The sequence below is a fragment of the Mustela erminea genome, chromosome 14 (genome assembly GCF_009829155.1).
Source record: "Mustela erminea isolate mMusErm1 chromosome 14, mMusErm1.Pri, whole genome shotgun sequence".
Lineage (NCBI taxonomy): Eukaryota > Metazoa > Chordata > Mammalia > Carnivora > Mustelidae > Mustela > Mustela erminea.
The window spans coordinates 77,023,959-77,044,701 of record NC_045627.1 but is presented as its reverse complement, the minus strand read 5'-3'; the positions used below and the strand labels follow the sequence as shown (position 1 = coordinate 77,044,701).

Sequence of the window (20,743 nt, the reverse complement as noted above, 5' to 3'; positions counted from 1 at the left end):
GAGCAAAGAGCCCAACATGGGGCTCAATCCCAGGACCCTGCGATCATGACCTCAGCCGAAGGCAGAGGCTTTAACCCACTAAGCCACCCAGGTGCCCCAAAATTTTGAATATTTATAAAAGCCTAGGACATAATTAATTTAAACATTTTATTATGTGTGAGGTAGGGCTCTACAATTAGAAACTATAATTATAAGTTAAATCATCTCATATTAATACTTATAAGAAATACACATGCTGGGTCCCAAGTGGCTCAATTCGTTAAGTGGCTGCCTTTGGCTCAGGTCACAATCTCAGGGTCCTGGGATTGAGCCCCGCATCAGACTTGTGCTCAGTGGAGAGCCTGCTTCTCCCTCTCCCTGCTTTCTGCTCTGCCTGCTTGTGCTCTCTCTCTCTAATAAATAAATAAAATCTTTTAAAAAAACAGAAATATAATTGCTAATATCACCAAAAATGTGAGGGTAAGCAGTAACTGTGAAGTGAATGTCCATACAAAAATTTTAAAAGGGAGTGTGCACAAGTCCCCTAATTTTTTTTTAACATTTATAAAAACTGTTCTTGTGTCACTTTTTAAACACAAGGTGCATATTCCTCTGTTACTAGTAAAGGTGAAATCAGCAACCTATTCTTCATCAAAAATCAGGAATTATCTTAAGAGATAAAAGGTTCTGTATAAGTACCCAGGGCAGTCAGTGGGGGTGGGGGAATAGCAGGGCAGATTTCTCATTCACTATGGAAAAATTACAATAGTAATATGGGGCAAATATTTTTCCACAATTAATATCAGTATTAATTATTCATTAAATAAATTCATCAAGTTACCTAAGAATTCTAAATAATGACTCCTGGACATAGTAGTAATAGCAGCAGTGAGAAAGTGATACAAAAATAACAACCCTCGGGGCACCTGGGTGGTTCAGTCCTTGGGTATCTGCCTTTGGCTCGGGTCATGATCCCAGAGTCCTGGGATCAAGCCCCGCATGCGCTCCCTGCTCAAGGCGGAGCCTGTTTCTCCCTCTCCCACTCTCTCTGCTTGTATTCCCTTTCTTGCTGTGTCTCTATCAGATAAATAAATAAAATCTTTTAAAAAAAAGCCCTTAAAATGCAAACAATAATAATTACTGTATACCCTGAAAAATAAAATATATATTCTTTATATGCATTATCTTATTTTTTCTGACAAGTTTTAAAGATAAGCAGTATGTCCAATTACATGCTCTCCATCATTTTGATGGTGGTCCTCAATGTTCCTTTAAAATCAGCTATACCAAGAAAACATTACTTAAGTATTTCTATAGCAAGTAATTGGTAATATTTGCTCTAAAATATTTTCAAGCCAAAATGGTCTCTTCTGTCCTATACAGAGTAAGGTTTTGAAGTACCAACAGACTATTTGTCCAAATAAAAATCATAACTCAAAGTCAAAATAAAGTCGTTGAGATCAGGCCTAATAGAGTTTTCAAAGTAACAGGTGAATTATAGACACACCTACATTATTTGTATAGAAATTTTTCTACTTTGTACATTATTGACAATAGGATATCTCTGCGTGTCTTGTGCTTTTATCTTACTAGTGCAGTTGGTTAAGCATCCAACTCTTTTTTTTTTAAGATTTTATTTATTTATTTGACAGATAGAGATCAAGTAGGCAGAGAGGTAGGCAGAGAGGCAGGCAGAGAGGAGGAAGCAGGCTCCCTGCAGAGCAGAGAGCCCGATGTGGGGCTCGATCCCAGGACTCTGGGATCATGACCTGAGCCGAAGGCAGGGGCTTTAACCCACTGAGCCACCCAGGCGCCCCATGTTTTTATCTTAAATGTGAGGCTAAATCTAGCACAAACTACAGATTTAAGGCATTTATTATTTATTAATTATTTATTATTATATTTATAAATAAAATAATATACTTTATTCATACATAAATAAAATTTATTTTATTATTGTTTAGTCTTATCACTTACCTGATCTGTTTTGAGTTCTAACTTTATTTTTGAAACAAAATACAAAAATCTGCTATGATGCTATGACGGTTTGTATTTGTACACTTCAAGTAATTACATGAGCTAAATATTTCAAAACTAGGTTTAGTAAATTATTTCTAAATTTCCTTATATAATCTACTCTTAAGAGTTAACTATATTTTAAAGATCCAAGAGTAGAAAATACTGTAAATTCTTCTTAGAAATAGCTTATAAACTAATATTTTAATAGTTTTCATTTTTTAATTTTTTTATTATGTTCAATTAACCAACATACAGTACATCATTAGTTTTTGATGTAGTGTTCAATGATTCATTAGTTGCATATAACACTTAGGGCTCATCACCACACAAGCCCTCCTTAATACCCATCACCTGGTTTTCAAAGAAATATTCCATTTTTTATGGAAATATTTTCCATAAAACCCCCTGAAATATTGAAGCAGTTTCTAAGTGCTGTAAGTTCCAACAGCTTCTACATACTTTAAAAACTGGTTTTATTTCAGCTAACCCTGAATATATTATTTTAAGCAAATGTACACCTAAAAAAATAGCATAATTCAAAAACACACACACTCACAAAAAATACATATATACAAATGTAACCAATGTGTTGGTCTTAATTATTTTTATTATTTCTTTTTTGAGAGAGAGAAAGAGAGAGCCTGAGTCAGAGGAAAAACAGAGGGAAAGGGAGAGAATCCCAAGCTAACTCTGCCCTCAGCAGAGCCTCCATCCCAGGACTTATGAGATCATGACCTAAGCCCAAACCAAGAGTCAGACACCCAACTGACTGAGCCAACCATCTGTCCCTCTTGTGTTTTAATTATAAGGGACATCTCAAGTTACGAAGACATTACACTTCAAAACAAATTCTTGGGACACCTGAATGGCTCAGGCAGTTAAGCAGCTGCCTTTGGCTCAAGTGATGATTCCAGGCTCCTGGGAAAGAGTCCCCATCCAGCTACTTGCTCAGCAGGAAGCCTGCTTCTCCCTCTGACTGCTCTGCCTGCTACTCCCCCTACTTGTGCTCTCTCTCTGACAAATAAATAAATAAAATCTTTTTTAAAAAATGTATTTTAAGGTGTATTTATTCATATGAAATGATTTCTTGGTAAGAAATGTAGTGGCTTACTATGCAAAACATAAGATGAGTAATTTAGAAAATCTTATTCCCAAATACATATACAGATGAAGTCCAGTGCCAATTGACTTTTGAAGTCATGTCCACTTTACTTCCAAAATTTAGTAAAAACAATTTATTTAAAAACAAAAAAATGAACCATTGCTAATGATTTTAGGACTTCCTGTGTATTTCTACAATATAAACAAGTAGAGCTATTACCTGTTGCGTATACTTTTGTATTTCATCCAGAACGAATTCTACTTCTTTTGATGTTGTTAATGAAGCAAGATTTCCGCTGAGATTATAACAATAAAGTTTTGCATTGTCATAGCTTTCTCTACTGGAATTGATTCTAAGACAAGCATCACCAATATGATTCCATCCTTCTCCACAAAGATGAGCTAGTCAAAAAAAAAAAAAAAAAAAATTCTTATTTTTAGATTACCAAAAGGCATGTATATTCTTCAGTTATTTTATAATTCTAAATACAACTTCTTTATTTGTTTAAATAACTTTCAATGATAAAAATTCTAAGGATATCAATATGATTTACTAAACAAAATTTATCTAATAGTTTGGTGAAGAATAAAAACAGAAGTTCTTAATTTTTTCCTTTAATTCTTAAGCAAAATATAAGCTATGGCTATAAAATCTGTTAAAATGTGTTGATTGCCTGCTAGGTTTCTTAGTGTATTGGCATATGGTATCTCAGTTAATAAAATCGCTACTACATTTACATCTTCAGGTCCAATTTATATAATACAAGATCACTTTAAAGAAAAATAAACACCGGGACGCCGGGGTGGCTCAGTTGGTTAAGCAGCTGCCTTCAGCTCAGGTCATGATCCCAGCGTCCTGGGATTGAGTCCCACATCGGGCTCCTTGCTCCGCAGGGAGCCTGCTTCTCCCTCTGCCTTCCACTCTGTCTGCCTGTGCTCGCTCTCGCTCGCTCTCTCTCTCTCTGACAAATAAATAAATAAAATCTAAAAAAAAAAAAAAAGAAAAGAAAAAAAAAAAAAAAGAAAAATAAACACCACTTAACAAAAGCAATTTCAAAGTTATTCCTCCATTCCATAGCCCTGGTGCACTATTTTGATATAAGCTGGGTTCTTTGATTCTTTAATTATAACTGTAGGGAGATAGGTCTTATTTCTTTTATGTTTAATAAAGAAGCTATAATCTTTGCTTTCTAATGTTTATTTTTATACAGATATTCAGGTTTAACATTTAAACATACTGTACAATAACAGTGGTTTATGCTTAGACTACAAGCTGATCTTAAAATAGTGCTATTTTCTAAAACACACATTTATAAGTACATTATAAAGTTATGCTTCAGTGTGTACTAGCTAATAATACAGTGCTTCATTAATACACTGTTCTATAAATTTTGACTATATTTTCGTTTCCATACCACATTAAATGCTTCAGTGCCCTTTGACCTTTTGGCTTTAGATGCAGTAGTGCATATTTTCTGGAATTGTTCTAAAGCTGCAATTCTCAAACATTTTGGTCTCGAGACCCCTTTATTTCTTAAATATTATTGAAGACTTTACAGATCCTTATACATTTTTTTATCTATTGGCTTTGACCATATTAAACATTTTAAATGACCATTTAAAAATATATTTATTTGTTCACTTAAAATTGTAAATAAAAAATTCATTACAGACACACTCGTCCAGCTCTTTGGGGTGTCTTGACCCTTTATACAGGCCAAAGGAGATGGGTCATCAAATTCTCTCCCTGAGAAAGAGAAGCTGATAGTTCAAATCAGGCCACCGGCATCAAAAAATTAAGAAAGAACAATGAACGAATAGAGGGTCAGATAGACAGATCAAGGATAAAGCAGAGCAAAATGTTCATTGTAGAATCTGGGTGAGGGTATTGGGTGGGTGTCCTCTCTACGATTCTTTCCAGTTTTCTGTACATGTAAAAATATTCAAGATAGGGGTTCCCGGGTGGCATAGTCGGTTAAGCGTCTGCCTTCAGCTCTGGCCATGAGGATCGAGCCCCCATGTTGGACTCCCTGCTCAGCAGAGAGTCTGCTTTTCCCTCTCCCTCTGCCTGCCTCTCTGCCTACTTGTTCTCTCTACCTCTCTGTCAAATAAATAAATAAAATCTTTTAAAAAAATGTTTTTCATAATAAAATGTTGGGGGAAAACATTACAACTTAAAATCAAAAGTAGATTTTATTTTAAGAGAAATATAGTCTTTAAAACAGAAAAAAGGGGGCACCTGGGTGGCTCAGTGGGTTAAGCCTCTGCCTTCAGCTCAGGTCATGGTCTCAGGGTCCTTGGATCAAGCCCCGCATCAGGCTCTCTGCTCAGTAGGGAACCTGCTTCCCCCTCCCCTCTGCCTGCCTCTCTGCCTACTTGTGATCTCTATCAAATAAATAAATAAAATCATAAAAAAAATAGCAAAAAGTATAGCACTCTTTTGCATTTTTGCAAATGTCTTTAATGTTGGTTTAATATAAGACAATTCTAGTCTCCTATCTACTTCTCCAAACTACTGGAATCATATATTACATAGCCTTTGGAAAACTCCATAATAAACCCATGACAGAATCAGAATTTAAAAAGTAAGTAATCATATGAGTATTACTAGTTTTGACCTCATGGACCCTCTGAGAGAGTCCATGAGCATGGGACTTCTGTTCTTTAGTAACTGCAGTCCTACCAAATTGGATACTATGAATAGTACCTAGAACATAGCAATACCTTAATAAAGTATAATTATCATTTAATATGATTGTTTAAAACATCTTTATTTTCCTTTTCAGGCTACAGCTATAGCAATATTCCTTGTCTTCTGGAATCCAAAGTACCTAATCAACTTAAGGAAACAGTATAAAAGTTTTGCTTAAGTATGGCTTTTGTTAACTTACTTAATCAAGGAAGGGTTTCGATTACTTTTGCCCTGTCTTATTTTTTTACGTGACGAAAACCCTTACTTGACAAACCATAAAAATGAAAAGAAACGTATGGGTCTTTGGGGCTAAACTAAATTATACCACTGACCCAGATATTTTGAGGGTTTAGGGTTTGTAATATTGAGCATCAACTCAGCTTCAGAGTTAAATGGGGAGCAGTAAATTTTTAAAATGAGTTTAGTGAGATAAATTCAAATTGCCAAGTTTATGTGAGCTCAATTGAAAAATACAATTCACAAATGTTCAAGGGAGAGCCTAACTCTGGATAGACAGGGTCCTCCATCTGGAACATTCACTTCCTCAAGACAAGCTGAGTGGAAAACAGACTATATATACCCAAATTGCTGCTTAGTAAATATGAACCTAGAACAAGGTAAGTTAATTTATAATGTAATTTTTATTACATTTACTGTATGCTATTTATTATTCTCCAAAATAGCCTGGCCAAGTAGAGCTCTTATACCAAACTAATATTCTTTCCGGGGAATGAGTAGATGGGTGCTACCAAACATGACTTCGCTTATTTTTCCAAACTTCCGCTGGCAATCAAATTCCCTTCTCACTGCAGCAATCTTCCTTTAAATATATATATATATATATATATATATATATAAATATAAATATATATATTTAAGTATATATATATATTCCTCAGTCAAATCTTATTTTGGTCCAAGATTTTAAAAAAACATTTATTTATTTATATATATTATTTATATATAAATATAAAAATATATATATTTATATGTATTATTTACATATATATATTCCTCATTCAAATCTTATTTTGGTCCAATATTTTTTAAAAACATTTATTTATTTATATATATTATTTTATTTATATATAAATATAAATAAATATATGTTTATATATTTTTTATATATTTTTCTTTTTTCCTCGGTCAAATCCTATTTTGGTCCAAGATTTTTTTAAAACATTTATTTATTTGAGAGAGGGAGCATACACACGGGGTAAGATGGGCAGAGGAAGAGGGAGAGAGAGAATCTTAAGCAGGCTCCATGCCCAGCACAGAGCTGAGGTGGGGCTCCATCTCACGGCCCTGAGACCATGACGCTTAACCAGCTGCACCAACAGATGCCCCTTGCTCCAAGATTTTTAAAACAACTTTGTAAGTATTTTTTACTGATCTACATGCTGATTTTAGAATTTAACACTTAGATACCAATATTACTTTCAAGTTTAGTGTCATCTCACTACTGCTTTTCAAAATCTGGAACTGCATTAATATTCTCTAATTTTTTCAAAGTGAACACACATGCACATATCACTTTTTAAAAATTTTAAAGGTCAGTATATCAACAAAACCCACAATTTGAATATTGTAAAATCTGAATGGTACTTGTAAAGGCATTCTAATTTTTATTTTATTACATGAACTTCTAAGCATGACATAGATCCTTTGATGGGATTTCCAAGGACTTTTTAAAGTTACATATGCACAGAAATTTTTCTTTGAAAAAATATAACAAGCAAACAAAAACCACTGGATAGACAAAGGCAAGAATTGACCACCCAGTTAATAGTTACATTTGCCATTTACAAGCCATGTAACTTTGAGCAAGTCGCTTAACCAGTGTATGTCTCAGTTAACCTGTATAACAGGAAGATGGAATCGGTTAAATACCCATACTACTCTTCTAGTTTCTGATTTTACCTTTATATTTAAAAGGAAGAGTACTTAGAGTCTACTAAGAAGAGTGTTATATGCAAAAAATAACTTGAAATTGCTTTTTAAAATGGGCTTTTCTCTGGTTTACATAACTTGAGTCTCATTAAATCATATAAAACTTATTATAAAAATTGTTATATATAGTAAAAAAGTAGTCAGTAAAAAAGTTCCCAGAATTTCAAAGATAAAGGGCACTTAAAAAACAAACCAAATAGATTGAAATGTTACCTTTCATAAATCTGAGTATTAGTCTCAGTGCTTATTATTTTGTTTTTAAGATATGATTTAAGATATAATCACTAGTATAATAAATATAAGAAATCCTGAACATCCTAAAAGAACTGGAAGCAAATATACAAAATTTTCTTATAGAAACTATGCTATTATTACTCCAATATTATTGTTTATTTGCTATTAATTTAATTTTAATTTAAAAATTAAGTTAAGTTAAAAATTAGTAAGAACTGGAATGTTCTTACTACATGCTCTTTACTATAATGGCGTTCATCTGTGGACTAGAAATTCATTTACCAAATTGAAATCTTTACCTGGTAAAGCCTGGCATTCTTGTTGTCGCTGATCCCACTGGCAATTCAAGTTTAGTGAACAGCTTTTACAGCTGGTAAGTTTGTTACAAATCTGCTCATTTCTCACATGACATTTGGTGTAGTTTTTCACAGACTAGAAAGTTTAAAGATAAAGCATGTTATTTTTCATCTTTGTATAGCAATAATTCTTAAACTACATCATAAATATAAATCACAAGTAAATTTTAAAATTCAGATTTCTATTTTTTTTTTAAGAATTTATTGGACAGAGAGAGAGAGAGATCACAAGTAGGCAGAGAAGCAGGCAGAAAGAGAGGGGGAAGCAGCCTTCCTGCTGAGCAGAGAGCCCGATGTGGGGCTTGATCCCAGGACCCTGAGATCATGACCTGAGCTGAAAGAAGAGGTTTAACCCACTGAGCCACCCCAGATCGAGTTCTACTGAATCAGAATCTCTTTTACTCATTTCTTTAAACTATAGTTTTTGGAACTACAACATATACTTATCGGAAAAAAATGTGCACATTTCGTAATTTGAAACAGAAACCATCTAATGAAAATCTTTTCTATTGAATCTGATAACAGGCTTCCATTCAATCAATAAAGCCAATGCAGAGTCACTACTCCTCATGACCATGTGAAAGAATTCTAGTCATAATAAAACTATCATACAAACCCCTAGAAATGAAGTAGAAATGATAAGTAATAAAAAGTAAAGAGATACTTTATCAAAATCAATCTAAAAAGATGAATTATATTCACAATAACTCAAATTAATTTTATTCCCACAGACATGAAATAATCATTTTGGTTAACTGACACTTCTGTATTTGTCACATTTCCTTTATGGTGGCTGCAAAGAAGCCACAGAAGTCAGACTTTGACCAATCCTACCATAAAACATAATCATATGTCAACTAAACTCCAGCATTAAGAGATTAAAGTTAAAAAGTTTAAAAATAAAAAGGGAAGGAAAGAAAAGAAAAAATTTAGGCACCACAGGAACTTTGGTGGGAGTTCCCTACAAACATCAAAGTTCAGATATTTTACAGGATGTCATCAATATCTATGATTAAAATATTTGGTTCAATTCTTTCCATAACTCTTGAGAAGAAAACATAAAGGACTTAATGCTGAACACTGAGCTTCACTTCAATCTTTTTTTTCCTCTATAGATATAAATACTTAACTCAGGCTTTAACTAAGGGAGCTAAATATTTCTTTTTAGTCAATAAAGTTAATAGTTAAAATTTAATATACCTATCTCACATATAAAAATGGTTGAAGCAACTTTTATCCTCTTGGGTAATTTAAATGTCACCCATCAAATATTTTTCTATAAACTACTATACTTTCCCACACAAAACACACTGCAGTCACCTCAATTCCAAAGATGTTCATTTCTTTAGGGCAAATTACATGTGCTATAAGGTAACAGATAAAAAGTAGATAGATACTAATGTTTGTCATTATTCATCCTAAAAAAAAAAAAACCCAGAGGAGATACATTTTTTTAAATCTCAAATTACTTTGTGACTCTTATTCAACCACATTTTCATTCAGAACATATATACTTTTTCATTGTTACTTTTTCTAATTCGTAGTTTTCTGTCTTCATATAGAATATATATAAATCTTAGCATTATTCTATGTAATAATTAGAATATAGCTCCAAACATTTGTCAGCTAATGGAAAAGGAATAAATTTACTCAAACCATCCGATAAATAGAATAACCTGTAAAAATGACAGGAGGATGGCTGAACAACTTGTTAGGATAAAAGAAAGAACAGTTTTAATGCCAGTCTTTAGACTAACAACAGTGTCATTAGAGTTACCATCCGAATAACTCCACTGCTCTTCATTACAAACGGGAGAGTAGTTTACTGATGCTGAACCAGTACAATAGATGAAATTATATTTTAATCACACACAGGGGCCAATTTAACCAATGAGGAAAGAAATGACTGTTATTCTGAAACACGGTTGGTAATTTTTAGCCTAATGAACCAAATAAGTAAGCAGGTTATTTGAGGTTTAAGAGCACAAAATATGCAACTTCAAGTAAATATGACCAATTAACAAAATAGGGTATCAATGGGCATCATTCACACTAACATCTCACAGAACTTTCTGTAACCATTAGCATTTGGTTTAGTTTAATTACCGTTCTGATCAAACCGTCTAAAAGACATTACATCAAAATCTAAATTATAAGTGAGTACCATCTGTTCACTTATACTATCTCGCCCAGTGCCTTCCTCGTTAACAGATCATTTTAAAAAATAAAATATAGGGCGCCTGGGCGGCTCAGTTGGTTAAGCGACTGCCTTGGGCTCCGGTCATGATCCTGGTGTCCAGGGATAGAGTCCCAAACCGGGTTCCCTGATCGGTGGGGAATCTGCTTCTCCCGCTGACCCCTCTCCTCTCATGTTCTCTCTTCTCATTCTCTCTCACGCTCAAATAAATAAATGAAATCTTTAAAAATAAAATAAAATATAAATAAGGTCACTTTATAAAATGAATACTTGATAATAATTTACATAACACAATTTTTGAGGTAACGCATGTTTTCATTTAGTTTATTTTTTTTACGATTTTATTTATTTATTTGACAGACAGAGACCACAAGTAGGCAGAAAGGCAGGCAGAGAGAGAAAGGGGAAAGCAGGCTCCCTGCCGAGCAGAGAGCCCAATGCAGGGCTTGATCCCAGGACCCCAGTGGGATCATGACCTGCGCTGAAGGCAGAGGCTTAACCCACTGAGCCACCCAGGTGCCCCTATTTTCATTTAGTTTAAATGTCTAAACACAATAATGTCTAAACACAATACCTAAACTCATGGTTATCCAACAAAGCTTTAAACACAATCTGTTTACAATTTTTATTTAATAACATTCTTCATTTTACTCTTATTCCCATGCTTTATTTTACTCACTAAAGTAACCCCCATTAGACAAATATTAATGCAAATATTAAAAAGTATTTCAAATTTTCAAAGCAGAGTCATGTCCTATTAATGTTAAAATTCATATAAAATTGAAGTATATCTATTACTAAAGCAACTTATATCATGGGAAAGTATATACCAACACAATATGTACGAAAGCAAAGGTTTCAATCTGATGAGTTAGTAACTGAAAAATTCCCACCATTTTAAGTTCTGAATATTATTACAGTATAGAACCATAAAACAAATATTTTTAAATATGACTGTTTATTAAAAAATGTTTGATGATACAATAAAGATTTTTTACTTAACTTTCAAACACCCTTTTCTTTACCTTTATCTCCATATAGTATTCTGAAAAAAATAAGTGAATACTTTTGGTGATTAATGAAAATTTTAAAAAAAATTTTTTTTTAAATAATGTATGTTACATTTAGTTGAAAATATGTAAGGACATCATTTAGTGGTTTAAGCTACAGCCCAGTAAGAGAATTCTTGGTCCTACTATAGTTTTTAATCCTTTTAATGTTTTTTTATTTTGAAACTTTTCTTTCCAATTGTTGACATCTTAAAAACATGGGATATTTTGATACTACCTGCTTATAAGATGAATTTTTACTGCTCTTAAGCCATTTTCATCTACCATAAATATTAATTTCATTACTTTTTTTCAATTGTCTACTTAAAGTAGGGTTTCTCAAACTTAACCCTATTGACATTTTGAGCCAGATACTTGTGTTTTGTGGGAGAGTTCATGCATTATGGAATTTTAACAGCATCCCTGGCCTCTTCTAGATGCCAGAAGCAGCCCCACAGTTGTGACAACCAAAAATGCTGACACACATTGCCAAATGTCCCTTAAGGCACAAAACTGCCTGTGGTTGAGAACCACTGATCTAAAGAGACAAACGGAAAGTGCCACTGTCAACCTCTGAGTAAACTTACGCACAAAGCCTGTGAACAAAACATAACACCACACTACTACCACGCATGTGTATGTCTGACCAGAATGCCATGGAAATCATTCCAATACTTACCCATATAATGTGTCTATCAGCACAGAAGACTACATTGACAGTTCCAGTCTTTTTTTAAAGGGCATGGGAAGAAGCAAAAGTTTTTGGAATCTAGACTAAAAAATCTGAGCAAGAAGCTAGAGTGACTTCAGCACACAGTGAGGGATTCCTTCCATATTTTCATTGATGTGTGAGGTGCTGCCTGCACCAGGCTACTAAATGGGAAGCTAATGACTGGAAGCAGCCAGGCTAACCACATCACCATTCACCCATAAATACTAACCACACTGCAGTTGCTGTTTGCAGAAATGCATTTCTTGTCATCACACCACTGGCACCCGTTGGTATTGGCAGCACAGCTGGCACAGTCTGCGTATCTGTAGCATCTGTCATCAGGAGCAGCTGCGGGACAAACGGGAGACAAGTGCGTCAGGGTGAGAAAGAAAATGTCACACATTTTTAACACCTGTCTAAGAATCACTAAGACATTTTACACCATAAATATGGCCAAAAACATGAAAATAACATCTTCAATATGAACTTAACTTCATATTGAATTTGAATTGTGTTTGCAGGTTTTGAGATTCCTCCTACCCTCATTTTAATTATTCAGTCTACCAGGATCTTACTGCCATTTAACATTTATCCAGTATGGAAGGGGAAAGACTTACAGGCTTTTTAATTAAAAAACCATTACTGCACATTGAAAAGAAACATTATAACAAATACTCATTGGTTATCATTCTTCATAAAGATATTCAGAGGTATCACATTAATCAGATTCACTGAAAATACATTACTAATTGTAGCATAAAAAAAATATAAAAGTGCCACCCATTTAAAGGAAATTGAACAGTTTTTATCCAAATCATTCACTCATAAATATTTACTAGCAATTTTTCATGTTTGATTTACTTATTCAATACTTTATAATAAGTATTAAACTAAAACATTAGTCATCAAAATTCCAGAAAATCTTTTAACTCTGTGGTTGGCTTGGCAATATTAAAGAAGGAAAAAAAACTACCAAGTTTAGAATAAATTATTTCATTGTATTTCTTAGAAGCACAGTAGTTCTTAGAATATACTTTAAAGCATTTTTTACTTATACAGGAAAATAGTTCATATATACATATATGTACATGACCATGTTATACATAAAATATTGGTATATATAATATTACATATAGAATTAAAAGAGAAAACTGAAAATAGCTAATAAAAAATTGTTAATCACTGCTAAGTTCAAACTTTAAAATTCCTAACTAAAGGTTATGAATTTTTAATTCTAAAAGCTATACCAAGGTAACTCTTATAAGCAAAATGTATTAGTACTTCTAGACAAGTAGAGAAGATTTATGCCAGAAAGGAAGAAAAAAAGAAAAACTACCTGTTTTAGGAGGGCATTTTGCCCTAAGGATATTATTACTATTTCCAGATTCCCAAGATTCACAGTGATTTTTATTCCAAATACATTTTATTCCAGGACCAGCATTCTTACAAAGTTCTTCATCTCTGAAAGCCTTGCAATTTGGAGGCTTATAAACAAGGATATCATTAAGGAGCACACTAGAAAATCCTCCAAATATATACATGGACCTATTAAAAAAAAAAAAAAAGAATCCCAAAGAAACAATATTAAGAAAAGTCTAACTTACTAGTTTGAAAAATAAATTTAAATACATTTATCAAGGTAGTAAATAATTTTTTTTAGAAAATGAAAATGCTGGGGTTATGGACATTGGGGAGGGTATGTGCTATGGTGAGTGCTATGAAGTGTGTAAACCCAGCGATTCACAGACCTGTACCCCTGGAAATAAAAATACATTATATGTTTATAAAAAAATAAAAATTAAAAATTAAAAAAAAATTGAAAATGCCTCTACATGGATAATAAGATACACTTTAGAACTGCTATCTAGAATTACAATTTTTTAATACTGACAGTGAACTTAGATACAGAATCTGCGTTTCCGTGTTTTACTATCCTCTTACGAAATAAACCAAAGGTAAAATATCAAAAAGATATTCAAAACTTCAATTCAGGAAAAGAAGTCCAGACAATTGCCAAATTAATTCAACTACAAGTGCCAAAGAATTCTGTGCTCTAAAAAAGCATAATTTTTATTTCCAACATTATTAATAAGTAGAAAAGATCAGAAAATGCTTCAATATTATCTTTTATTATTTAAAAAGAGTAAAATAAAAGTCAACCAACACAGTATTGCAACAAAGAAGTCTAGAGGTTTTAGTTATAAACTCTGAATTTCATTTATTACTGTTTTGAAAGCTAACTGATATCAATTACAGAGTTTCACTGTGGTTAACTTCTACGTGCTTTTAATACCATCCTGAAGAATTTTTACATAATTAGAATAAGGTGGAGAAAAAATAAACCTATAAAAATGTCATTATAAATTACAAATTTTAAGCTAAGGAAAGACCTACTGTTTCCTGCCATATTACCAAATTTTTGCCTTAGAAATAGAAAAATGAGGGCACCTGGGTGGCTCAGTTGGTTAAGCATTGGCCTTTGGTGCAGGTCATGATGCCAGAGTCCTGGTCTTGAGTCCCACATCAGGCTCCCTACTCAGCAGGAAGCCTGCTTCTCCCTCTATCTCTACCCCCTGCTCACAATCTCTCTCTCTCTCTCTCACTTTCTAATAAATAAGTTAAATTTTTTTAAAAAAAAGAAAAATGATACTAACTTAAAAGAAGGTAACTTAATGATCATCCCATCCAAAATCCCAAGGGATATAAAGATATTAAAGTTTAAAGACATTAAGGGATTTGTCAAAAATCACAGGGTTAATGACAGAACTAAAATGACAATCTAATTCTTCTCACTTTCCTTGTTCTCCTTGATAGAAATAAGCAGCTAGCCTTTTTATCATTTCAGTTTGACCTTTTTTAAAGAAGACATTCATTGTCTGATCTCTACAAAAAGAAAAGAAGGCAAGATGATATTTTTTTAATATCTTTGGTTTTATCTCAGTTTTAATTCTGTCTGACCGCTCCCCTTTCTCTTAAATATATTTGAACACAAAAGAATGAAGGATACGGTTAACGAACCAAAATGTAGTCCACAGTAGACTAGGGATACCCAATTCCATTAAGTACAAATGATAATTTTTGAAAAGAGTAACAGAATATGTGGATAGTTTAACTGACAAATGTATGTTTTTTACCCATTAATAACAACCGCAGAGTGTCCAAATCTGTTGACATCTCTATGAAGATTTGGTTTTGGTAATATTTTCCATTCATCACAAGCTAGAAAAAAGAGAACAGCAAAACAAAAAAATGAAATAAAACAATAAATCAAGACAAATACTATAAAACCATATTTGGTCAAATTGAAGATACAATAATTAAAATTAGGAAGACTTTCATTAACTTGCCATGACCTACAATTTAATAACACTACTCAACTGGCATCATTCCTTAAATAAAAACAACTTCTGCATAAAATTCCCACAAATAAATTTAAGTGTATGAGAATGATGAAAATGAAAAAAATTAGGTGTATAGTTTTTATTGGAGGATAATTCCAAAGACATATCTTTATTAAATAAATCACGGCTCATATAGTAAACTGCATGACTACCAATACTGGGCAAACCTATTAAAAAATTAAATTAATAAACCAAATTGTACATTCATGCTTTTGAAATTAAATGATATATAAATAATATTCAGTGAAATAATGCCTAAAAATGGAATCACCAAAATAAAATCATTAAATTATTTTAATGATTTGGTATTTCAAAATAATAGAGTTCATTTTATATAAAACAGAATGACTTCAGTTGCAAATATCTAGAAAAAATTTAAAAACCTAAATAATTCATGAGCTATATAAAAATATGAAAAGAAAAATGTTAATAGAAAACTTTGTATCATTTCAATATAACCTAGCTTCAAAATTGACACATACACTAACATAGCTTTTGAGATGTCAAATATTGTTTTCAGTTACTAGGGACATCCTCAGGACAGTGTTTTAGATTTCATCTTCTTAGATATGCCATATCTAAAGGCAGGCAGTAGTATTTAATAAAAACACATAGATGTAACAAATTTTTAAAAACAAATTTTATTCTTAGGTAGTTTAGAAGCCCTCTGGGAAAAAGAGAATAACCTAAAATAGAGTTAGTTGTAGAAGTTAAAGTTGTAATAAATTACTTGTTTTCCTATTCATGTGATTACCTCTATAACATTAGTAATAAAATAATAATTGGGTTTTAATTCAATATCACTACTAATGAAGATCAAAGAAATTATAAAAACCAAAATCATGGTTTAAAAAATGAAACTAGAAAACAGACAGCAATAAAACACACCTTGAATTACGTCTCCTGAAGTCTATTCCAAAGAACACAAATTCCCCCCAAGAGAAGTTATTCCTTAGTTTATATAATCTCTCTCTTTAGTTCAGAAAATACATCTGCCTATTAAATAGTCTCAAAAGAGAGTACAGACATATAGAAGCCTAACTATACCTAACACAATGTTCCCAATATTTTATTCACAGAAGCACTTTTCATGTCATACTTTTCACATTAACATTTCTAAGAGCCAATGCTCTGAATATCACATCTTGGGAAATACTATGAAGGAGGCTTATACATACAATTAACATTCTGGTCAAATTTACATGTTACAGTTTATGTAAGAAGTATGCTTACATGTGTATAGTACTATAAAGCTTCCAAAGTGCATTCATCTACGGGTGCCTGGGTGGCTCAGTGGGTTAAAGCCTCTGCCTTTGGCTCAGGTTATGATCCCTGGGGGGGCGGGGGGTCTCTGCTCAGCAGGGAGCCTGCTTCCTCCTATCTCTGCCTGTCTCTCTGCCTACTTGTGATCTCTCTGTGTCAAATAAATAAATAAAAATCTTTAAAAAAAAAAAGTGCATTCATCTACATAATTTAAAATGGTCTTTGTAAGAACCCAATGAAACTGATTCAGCAGGTATTATCATATGCTGAAAATGAAAAATTAGGGGAACTAGGGTGACTCAATCGATTAAGTGTCCGCCTTCAGCTAGGGTCATGTCCCCAGGGTCCTAGATTCTAGCCCCGTGGGCTCCCTGCTCAGCAGAGAGCCTTCTTCTCTCTCTCCCTCTGCTGCTCCCCCTGCTTCTACGCTCTCTCTTTCTCTCTTTCCCTCCGTCAAATAAATAAAATCTTTTAAAAAGAAAATTAAAAAATTAGATCTAGGAGAAGTTAGGCAATTTATTCAAAGCCCATTTGATTACCTTTGTTTTTCTATAAATTATTATAAAAATATTTGACATTTAAAAGTATATTTGTAGCAGATTCTGAAAGATTATTCCCATTTGGAAAGGGTGACCTGTAAAAGGCATAGGCTTTGAAAAAGAAAGAGATGGGAATGTTAGAGACAGTAAATGAGTTAGAGCAAATAGATTTCAATCATCCCACCCAATACACACACACACACACACACACACAGGGCCAGTGATTTACAAATTGTGTTGTTTATAGTATTCCAACAACAGAATTAGAAACCTGAATATGCTTCAAAGAAATAAAACAGAAAAGAGTCAGATGAAAGAGTAACACTGCCAGATACCAGTTTGTTACAAAAATCTCCAAAGAAGAATCTTTAAGATCATTTGGGGGCAATCTGCAGTCCAGAAAAGAAAGTGATCCAACCATCTGAGCTAACCTAGGACTAAAAGGTAAGCCATTTGGCCCAGAATCCAACACAAACCAGGCAAGAAGGAAAGCAGATTTTTCCAGATGAGAACCATAGAAATGCTCAGAAAAACTCAGAAAAAAAAGGGGGGGAAAGGAGCATAAAGACAAGCATTAACTAAAAAATTGGCTTCCTGAGGGTTTCTTCTAATTTCATAAGCCAATTTCTTTTGGTAGAAGATGATTTTGTTTTCAGCGCACAGAACAGCCTAAAAAAATGGCATTACAAACACCTATGTACCACTAACCAGATTTGTCAAACCTAGTATTTGACCATATTTACTTTAGATTTTTTAAAGAAATAAATTCTTACAGATATGACAGGCTCCATGTGTACTCTCATTCCAATTCAAGCTCCATTAGGTCTTCCTTCTTAGGATGCAACTACTATTCTGTATTTGCTTATCAGTGTTTCTATATATATGATACAAATATAGTAATTTTCGTACATGGGAAAGCTTTGCATTAATACAAATGTATATTGTAGTATAGAGTATCAATTCTATAACTTGCTTATTTTCAACACATTGTTTTGCTTTTTATTCTCTTCACATTTTAGCCATTTTTATGTGTGCAGTTCAGTGACATTAAGTACATTTATATTTTTAAAACAACACAACCATCCATCTCAGCACTTTCTTATTTTGCAAAACTAAAACTCTGTGCCTCTTAAACAGTAATTTCCCATTCCCTTCACTCTCAGCCCCTGCCAATCACCTTTTTGCTTTTTTTGTCCATAAATTTGATTACTTTAGTACCTCAGATGAATGAAATCATACAGTATTAGACCCTTAGTCTTTGACTTACTTCCTTTACCAGATCGTTAAGATTCATCCCTGTTGTGCTGTGTGTCAGAATTCCATCCTTTTTAAGCCTGATAGCCCATTGTACGTATACACCACATTTCGTTTACCCATTTATCCATCAGTGGACACCTAGGTTGCTTCTAATCTTGGCTATTGTGAATGATGCTGCTATGAACATGGATGTACAAATATCTGTTCTTGTACCTGCTTTCAATTCTTTTGGGTAAATACCTGAAGTGGAATTGCTGGATTATGTGGTTAAGTCTTGTTTAAATTTTTGAGGACCATCCATCCTCTTTTCCACACCAGCTGTACCATTTTATAGTCCAACAAGGAGTGCACAAGGGTTCCAGTTTCTCCATATCCTTACTTACACTTATTTTTCTATTTCTTGATAATAGCCATCCTAATGGATATTAAGTGGTATCTCAATATGGTTTTGATCTGTATTTTCCAAATGATTTTTCATGTGTTCTTATTGGCCATTTATGTATCTTCTTTGGAGAAATGTCTATTAAACAACCTATTTAGACTTATGCACATACGTGGTGCTATGTTCTCACTTTAATCATGTTATAACATTCCATATTATGATTATATGAAAACATATTTATCCTTTTAAAGATGAATTAGACTTTTTTCAGATTTTTTCTACTACAAGTCACATGTTGGTTTGTTCACTGTTACACACACCTTCTTTTGCAAGTTTTGAGAGTTTTTCCAGGTAGTTTTTTTTTTAAGATTTTATTTATTTGACAGAGAGAGAGGGATCACAAGTAGGTAGAGAGGCAGGCAGAGAGAGAGGAGGAGGCAGGCTCCCCAACGAGCAGAGAGCCCGACGTGGGGCTCGATCCCAGGACCCTGAGACCACGACCTGAGCCGAAGGCAGAGGCCCAACCCACTGAGCCACCCAGGCACCCCTCTCCAGGCAGATTTCTAAACTGAAAATCACTAGGTTTAAGGAAAGACATAAGTTCAATTGTACTAGATTTCTCCGATACCCATTTGCTCCACAAAGTGTTGCACTGACTTAAATTCACACTAGCCATGCATGACGGCTCTTATGTCACACCCACTCCATTATGTAGCTTTCTCAGACTTTTACATTTTTACCAATCTGATGAATGTTTTTTTTCCTAGTTACTGGTAAGACCAAGCATTTTTTTACAGTAATAGGTCATTTGTTTTCACCCTCCTGTAAAATCACTGTTCAAGTCTTTGCCCATTTTTCTATTTGATTTTGTTTTTGTTTTTGTTTTAACAAAGATTTTAAGTAATCACTACACCCAATGTGGGGCTTGAACTTAAAACGCTGAATTCAAGAGTCATGTGCTCTTCTGACTGAGCCAGCCAGGTGCCCCCAGAATTTTGGTTTTTCGATAATTTTACAAATTCTTTATTAAGTATTCTAAATATCAATTCTTTGCTAATTATATGCAAATTAACATATATTCTCCTATGCTGTGATGTGCATTTTCATGTAGTTTATGGAGCCTTATTTTACCAAAGTTTGTACATAAACCTGATCAAATTTATCATTTTCTTCATGATTTATTCTCTTTACTCTTAACTCAAGATTTTAAAGATAATTTCCAATATTCTTTTAAAGGATGTACAGTTCGGCTTTAACCATTTTGATCTTCAATCCATTTGGAACTCAGTTTTGCATCTTCTCCAGGAATGTAATTTAATTTTTCCCATATATCTTATTTCCTATACCTTTCTGTGTATTACCATATACCAATCTTCCCAGAACCACTATCCTAATATTTACCCTGACCCACTAATTTGTGCCTCACTCTGTTCCCGTACTGGTTTGGTATGTTCTTATTTTGCTTGTTTTCAATCAAAACATCAAAATATCTGTATGGGCAAAGTTTAAAAGTCCAATAATCCCACAAGGTTTACCACAAAAAATTCTCCTGCTCCCTATCTTCTCAATGTTTACTCCTGAATCACAGAGGTAAGCACTTTGAATTCTAAAA

The 20,743-nt window shown here is 33.2% G+C and overlaps 1 protein-coding gene across 1 annotated transcript in view; it reads right to left on the bottom strand.

Annotated features, from left to right (window-relative positions):
- ATRNL1 (attractin like 1) overlaps nt 1-20,743 on the bottom strand; it is a 796,208-nt gene that overhangs the window by 632,836 nt on the left and 142,629 nt on the right. The window contains exons 11-15 of the mRNA XM_032313798.1: nt 15,424-15,508; nt 13,626-13,834; nt 12,519-12,637; nt 8,275-8,407; nt 3,320-3,501 (exon numbers count right to left, since the gene is read on the bottom strand). Of these exons, the coding sequence (XP_032169689.1) occupies nt 3,320-3,501; nt 8,275-8,407; nt 12,519-12,637; nt 13,626-13,834; nt 15,424-15,508 (728 nt within the window). The remainder of the gene's footprint in view (nt 1-3,319; nt 3,502-8,274; nt 8,408-12,518; nt 12,638-13,625; nt 13,835-15,423; nt 15,509-20,743) is intronic.